We start from the raw sequence: 7,599 nt of genomic DNA on the forward strand, positions 1-7,599 counted from the left end.
GTAACATCTTGTGATACATGAAAATTGCATGAAATTCAAATTTTAGTGTCCATAAATAGGTTTATTAGAACATAGCCATACTCATTTGTTTCTAAGTTATCCGGACTACTTTTTTTTTCCCCTACAACAGCAGACCTGAGTAGTTATGACAAGAGACTATCCAGCCCTTTACAGGAAAAGTTTGCCAACTCATGTCCTAGATTATCAACATTTTCATAAATAACAGAGATTAGGACTGATAAACTAAAAAGTACTTTATTTTAGGTATTGTATAGGTTCCTGATTCCAAAAACAACATAGTGAATATTTAAACACTAAACCAAATTGATGGCCTACAAACATATTTTGACTTATAATATTGTCATTAACTTGAAAAAATAGCTTTTTGCATAGTGATTATATGGGAATATATATTATACTCTTGAAACTACTAGATCTAAGTGGAAGGGTAATCAAATAAGTTTAGGTATGTGCAAAACAGATTGGGCTTTGATATGGAATACCAGTTTTAAACGTATTTCAACTTTTAAATACTAAACGTTTTTAAGTACGATTTTCTCTGGCAGTTTAACATCAGACCAAACTATTTCTTGTTCACTCCATTCACAAATTCTCCAGTATAAAATTTCAGTTACTAGCAATTTCAGTTATTTCAGGGTAATATCAAAAGTCCATATGTAATCACTTCAAATTGGGCAAATCATTCAAACCACACCCAATGCCAGTAACTATAAACCTAGCCGACAACTCAACTCGCAGTCACATCTTAACCCTGCATTGTTCTCTGCTTCTCACGAAGTTCTGTTTACTCCCACACAGTATTTGTGTGGAAATGTCCCCCAAAAGAAACTTACAGTTTCAAATTTTTTTCAGTTACGTTTTACTATAGTTTATGGGGACATTACTTGTAATACCTAAGAACTTAGAAATTCAGGAAGTCCCAGATAAATCTTTTGTGGATATTCGGAAGCTATGGAAACTGTAATTTTGTTAGGATTACAATCAAGGCTCAACAAATATGTATTGGCAATAAGCCTAAACCTTTACATTGCTGCAGCTATTTCAAGTAATGATTTGACTTCTGTAATTTATAAGTTTTCGTTCGGATCAATTTTGCTATCCCCACTCCATTTCAGTTATCAAAACAATTCTATTTCTTTTTCCTTTATTTCCTGTGTTGCTACACAAACGGCTTTTAAGATTGAACTTATTTGAAATGAAATAGAAAGAAGACATAAGAGAAGCATATGCAACTAAAGACAATGCCCCTGGGCAGGGCCTGATGATAAACATTGACCCCGGAACAGGGAAAATAACTTGACACCCACGTAAGAAGATATTAGGTATTCGTTCAATATTTATTCAAGGATGAAGCCAAGTGTTCTATGGAGGAAGGGTGGAGCAAGAATCCGAGTGTTGTCCAACTTCTTCTAGTTAATGCACCACAGTCAAAAAATCCACCTCTGGTCCCAACTTACACTGCTCAGCAAAAGTGGTGCGGAGTCAATTAGACTCGCCCTCCTTAAATGGCAATTAGTAAACAAATACGCCTTCACCCGAAAGTGCCATCCCTTGGGAGGAGGGAGGTGGATCTCACCTTCCACCACAAATATCAAGAGTGTTCCTTCTAACTGCATACAGCATTCTCTATAATTACATACAGCACACAGGTGGGAACTGTTAACGATTGTTATCTTCCTTTCGTTACGATTTCAGTGCTGTTTTGACGTCCCAATGATGTCTTTACTGGTTGTTGCATGGCCCAGCCGCCGCGTGGGGTCTGCGCCCGGAGCCTGCCTTTAAGTCTCTGAGCATCCGCATGGCAGGAGGCGCAGAGGACACCGAAGTCGCGGGGCCAGGGCCAAGAACTGTCCTGCCTCGCTGGGTGATGCGGTCCAGCCCCGGACCCACGCCCTGGCCCCTCTCCGGGTCCGCCGCAGCCCAGGCCTGTCAGAATTCGGTTCCCACCCACTGCCAGCTAGTGGAGGTCAGTGCGGTCTCGGAATGCCGACTTGCCAAACGCGGAGTCAGCCCCGGAGACTGCGGCCGCAGGGGGAGGCCGGCTGCCCGGACTGCCGGGAGCGGCTCCACGCAAACTCCTGACGCCTCAGCCCGGCTCCAGAGGCCGTGGGCAACCAGGGTGCTCCGCTGCCCGACAGCCGCGGACCAGCGCAGATGCTAGCCCGCCACCCCCCTCAGACTCCCCACTCCCAGCAGCCCCAGTTCTCACCTCTCGGGGCAGCCATGGTTCCCCGATAGCCCCGCGCGGAACTGACGCCCGCCCCTCCGTGCCCCGGCGCAGGACACTAGGGACCGCCCCTTGTGGTCATAGAGACGAAGCCGCTCGGCCTAGAGCGCCTCGCCGGCCTCCCGGTCCGCCACGCTCTAAAACTGGTTTCAGGAATCTGAGCTACACCCCAAAATGGGGAGAACGCGGATCGAAGGGAGGCCTTCCCGGCCGCGTCCTAGGTGACAGGTGTGTGAAATTCGGTTGGGGAGGTGGTTCTGTAAACTGCGGCTCCCCGCCGGCTGAATGAAGGGAGCGCTGCCTTCTGGGAATCGTAGTCCTCACAAAGGTGTGAGTAGGCGGCCGATAAGGATTTGGGTTTAGCCTTAGGGATTCACTCCTGTCAAAGCTGTTAGAGAAGCTCCCAGAACTCGTTAAGTAAAAAAAACTACTTGCAGCAACATTTGTAACTTCCACCTAGCTCATTATCTTCCACTGTTACCTTGTGTTCTAGATAAGTTATAATTTATGCTACATATTGTTCAGAAGTCTTGTGCCTGTTCCATATCGTCAGCATTGTCATTGGTTATATTTACCCAGCCAGACATTCTAACGAATGATCTTCGGACAACAAAAGGGCCTTTTAAAAAAAATTAGATGTATCGGCCGGGCGCGGTGGCTCACGCCTGTAATCCCAGCACTTTGGGAAGTCGAGGCGGATGAATCACCTAAGGTCAGGAGTTCGAGACCAGCCAGGCCAACATGGCGAAACCCCGTCTTTACTAAAAATACAAAAAATTAGCCGGGCGTGGTGGCTCGCACCTGTAATCCCAGCTACTCAGGAGGCCGAAGCGGGAGAATCACTTGAACTCGGGAGATTACAGTGAGCAGAGATCGTGCCCCTGCACTCCAGCCTGGGCGACACAGCGAGACTTCGTCTCAAAAAAAAAAAATAGATGTATCAACAGGCATTTTAACCACTATAATCTCCACTTTCACTAGGGGATGTTAATTATCATAATTGATATTAGAAATAATTCATTGGTGAAATAAATGATGTTCAAGATATGTGTATTGGTTTAAAATACTATGAAAATACCTCAGCACTTACAGGAATAGGGATGCAAGATTCTGAGCTGCCCAGCAGCCCACACCTTCTGCAGCATGTTCTTTCTCCAAAATTGTCCTTTTAGAGGGTTGAGTGGTGAATGTTATATACCATTGTCTTGTTAAATATACATATAGATATATCTGGTCTGTTAACATTCTTGGAACATTTTGCATGCCTTATTAGCATCATATTAATATTGGGAGGGGCTCCAAGGAGACCAGAGTTGACTTTGTAGAGGCAGACATTTGATGAATCTCATTTTGGAATAGTGTTGGACTCTTCCTCTACCTGGTAATGAGTGTGCTCACTGGTACTAATCTTCCCTTACTGTAATTGGTATAGTTTCCACTTGTAGAATTATTCAGTTCTCTTCTGTGTATGTACTTATGCATACATTTAAACAGAAAAGTCATATATGTACTCGAAATTAATTTTAAAAATTAAAAATATTCTATCATACAGTCCTTCCTTTGTTTTACAGCTACTGCTTTGTATGGTTTCTCTCTTCCCAGTTTGGGCTATCATTATAGTGTCAACTTACCTCAATTAAGTGTAATTTCTAAATGCTCAATTGTTCCAAAAGGCCCTTGTAAGCCTGCCTCTGTTTTTAAGCCTGCACCGTGTTTACTATTTTTTTTCTTTTTGTCTTCTTGTAGAGATTGTGGGTGGGGGCATCTCACTTTGTTGCCCAGGCTGGTTCTCAAACTCCCCATCTAAAACAATCCTCCCACCTCAGCCCCCCAAAGTTCTGGGATTACAGGTGTGAACCACCACACCTGGCCTGCACTAGCTTTTTGAAGCATGTTTAAATTTCTGGCAACAACAAGAGGTTTTGTTGTTTCCTGTCCTAGGTGGTAGAATCAACTAGGAACTATCATTCCTTCTGGTGAGGAAGAGCATTTTACAGACACACACACACACACACAGAGAGAGAGAGAGAGAGAGAGAGAAAGAGAGAGAGAGAGAGAGAGAGAAAGAGAGAGAGAGAGAGAGAGAGAGAGAGATCCCAATTAAGGTGGTGGGTCAAGCACTGCTGAGCCATTTTTGTGACATTTCTGGTTCACATAACATCATGCTGTTGAATCCTACTTTTCTTATACATTTTCATTGCCTCAAAAGACTATTATACTTCATTGGCATCAACCTTAACTAGATTTTGATGCCTCTTTGTCCTAACCCAGTTAGCCCAAGACCCACAGGGACAAACCTGTCAAACTATAGTCTGACAAAGTTGAGCTTACTGATGCCTTCTGATATAATGTGGACATTTGTCCCTGCCCAGATCTATGTTGAATTGTAATCCCCAATGTTGGAAGTGGGGCCTGGTGGGAGTTCTGATCATGGGGGCAGACCCTCATGAATGGCATTGGCCATCCCCTTGGTGACAAATGAGCTCTTGCTCTGAGTTCACAGGAGATCTGGTGTTTTAAAAGTCTCTCTCATTTCTCTCTCTCCTACTCCAGCCATGTGATGTGCCTGCTCCCACTTCGCCTTCTGCCATGAGTAAAAGCTACCTGAGGCCTGCCCAGAAGCATATGCCAGCACTGTGTTTCCTGTACAGCCTGCAGAATCATGAGCCAATTAAACCTATTTTCTTACACATTACTCAGGCTCAGGTATTTCTTTATAGCACTGCAAGAACCAGCTAATACACATTCCAATGAGGGAAACTGAACACCACAGGTATCTCAGGAAACAAAGAAAAAGATAAATTTATAGAATTTTAGGGAAGGATGGGATTAGGTGAAATTTAAAGGAAGCAGTGTTTGATAAACTCAAAGCAGGACAATATGTATCCAATAGGGACTGTAGAACAGTCTCAGGATCCTGTTTCTTGAAAACTACAAAGTTACCATAGATGTGGAACGTTGTATTCAGGAGCCCCTTAATTGAGGCTGCTTCTTTGTATCAAAATGATGTAGATCCCCCCAAGCAAGAGTAAGGTGTTACATTCTTACTGATGTAATTTCAAGCAGCACCTTTTCCTAGAGTATACGATTTTAGAGAACAAAGTTTTTCAGTGAATTAGACAGCAAACACTCAAAGAAGGGCCTTGCTATTATACTTTATAGTGTCAGCATATCCTTAGGAGAAATATAATTTCCCATTAATTTTGCAGCTGGTCTTACCTGGGTGTGTTATCCCAGCTCAATTAATGACCAAGCAGCTATTTAGTCTTACTCTGAGCTAATTTTTACTTTCTCACTCTGAATTATCCTCAGTCTTGGAGGAAAAAAAATACTGATTTAATGTCTTTCTTGTGCCTAGTTTTCCTTACAACTCTGGTTATAGCAGAAAGCAGCAATCCTTAACATGTGAGATACAAGGCCCTGTGCCTGATAAGCTAACCTTACAGTACTTCAAGCAGCCACTGCTATTGCCACTTGAGTCCCTGATGATTTCTGATTGTCACTAGAAAACTACAGTATTTGCCTCAATCCCCTGCTCTCTTCTATTTCCTGCTCATGTATCAGAGCTACCCTAGTCTCAGTGATGTGTATAAAAAGAAGCCCAGTACTGTATCCATTGGTAATGAAGTAAAAGTATGAACTTAATTAAACAAAAAGGCTGTGAGGAAGCAAATACCAAAAGGCTTAAGGAGGTTATAATTGAATTCAAATATGGCAGCTATACATTAGATTATTAAACGTGGTAATGTTCAAAGAATAGTAAACAGTTAACCATAAAGAACATATAGACAAGATATAGATACCAAATTGTTTCCCTGACAATTTAAGCATATTACTTTCATTGTGCTATTAAGCATCCGAAACCTATTTGCTAACTTATTGTTTTTTTTTTTTTATTTATTTTTATTTTTTGAGACAGAGTGTTGCACTGTTGCCTGGGCTGGAGTGTAATGGCACAATCTTGGCTCACTGCAACCTCTGCCTCCAGAGTTCACACGGTTTTCCTGCCTCAGCTTCCCGAGTAGCTGGGATTACAGGCGCACACCACTACACCCAGCTAATTTTTTGTATTTTTAGTAGGGACGGGGTTTCACTATGTTAGCCAGACTGGTCTCAAACTCCTGACCTCGTGATCCGCTGCCTCGGCCTCCCAAGTTATTGTTATTTTAAAGCAATTATTTCCTATGGTATAATATGACTAAAAAGAAGCCAATAATTGTCACATTTTATAATTGATAAAAGGATACAGGGAGATAATGTAAAATTCAATGTCTGGATTGGGAATTAAACATGAGTAATAATCATCTGTATCCAGACATTTCATATTTGAGCTTAACTCTTCCTTGCCTCTCTTTTCTTTTTTCATTACCGTAATCTCTCTTTCTTTTTCCTGCCAGTCACTGATGGTTTGTACCTATTTTTACCATTTTATGCTTGCTGTGCTTCAGTGGTATTTCCACTCAAGCCAACTCTATGAAAAGAGAGTTTGGCAATTGCCTACTCCATTGATGACTCTAATCCATCATCCTCTTTTGTTATTCACCATTTTTTGAAAGTCATAATGTGTAAAGTGTTATTCTAGGATTAACTGAGGGCTAGAAAACAAAAAGTAAAGAAAAATGGGCAAGGGGATACAATAGACCTGAAACATTGGAGAATCTCTATTCTCTTAGCTAATAGTGACAAGGCACTTACCAGGTAAGTGTTTTGCATGTGTTAACTTCTTTAATCCTTATAACAACCCAATCAATGAGTTTGGAACTATTATTATCTCATTTTTATGATACAGAAACTGCAGCAGAGAGGTGTTAAGTGGTACAGCTAGTAAGTAGAAGAGCTAGACTTTTCTTCCATGATCACAGAGCTTACTTTACATCTTTTTTCTACTCTTCTGACTGCTACTCTGTCTTATTTTGTCTTCTCTTTCTTCCTCCTCATTTAACCCCCATTCTCATGGGGATGACCTCCCAAACTATCTTTGTGCAGCCCAAATTCCTATTACCTCTGCTTTACTATCCTTGTCATCCCTTAAACTCAAATTTTCTAGTGCTGAACATGTTATCTTTTTTGATAACCAGCTCCCCTTCTCAGTTATCCTTTATCTCCTAGGGCAGAAAGCCTGAGGTCATACTTTGAATTTTTCTTCCTTTTCCTGAGATATTATATCCTGTCTGCTTAATTTAATCTAGCATTTGCCCCTCCACTTCCCACATCATGCATTCCCCAATTCTTGCAGGAGCTTCCTAGCCGTCTCTCCAAAGCGAGTATCCCTCTTCCACAATCAATATTCTACTCAAGAATCTGCCATGATTTTCTAATGTTCTACCACAGGAAGGCAAAATGTTTCTCTG

General features: G+C 41.8%; 1 protein-coding gene across 3 annotated transcripts in view; it reads right to left on the reverse strand.

The window, feature by feature from the left end:
* The window catches only part of SLC35A1 (solute carrier family 35 member A1), a 47,778-nt gene that overhangs the window by 31,628 nt on the left and 8,551 nt on the right, over positions 1–7,599 (reverse strand). The window contains exon 1 of one of the 3 annotated variants that reach the window (XM_017862516.1): positions 2,231–2,331. The exons of 1 other annotated variant lie outside the window; for it this stretch is intronic. In XM_017862516.1, coding sequence (XP_017718005.1) covers positions 2,231–2,246 — 16 coding nt within the window. In that variant the 5' untranslated portion in view covers positions 2,247–2,331. Of the gene's footprint in view, positions 1–2,230; positions 2,332–7,599 lie in introns of those variants that run through there. One more of the 3 variants, XM_017862518.1, reaches the window with a different exon arrangement.

The sequence above is a fragment of the Rhinopithecus bieti genome, unplaced genomic scaffold, assembly GCF_001698545.2.
Source record: "Rhinopithecus bieti isolate Rb0 unplaced genomic scaffold, ASM169854v2 scaffold_64799, whole genome shotgun sequence".
Taxonomy (NCBI): Eukaryota; Metazoa; Chordata; class Mammalia; order Primates; family Cercopithecidae; genus Rhinopithecus; species Rhinopithecus bieti.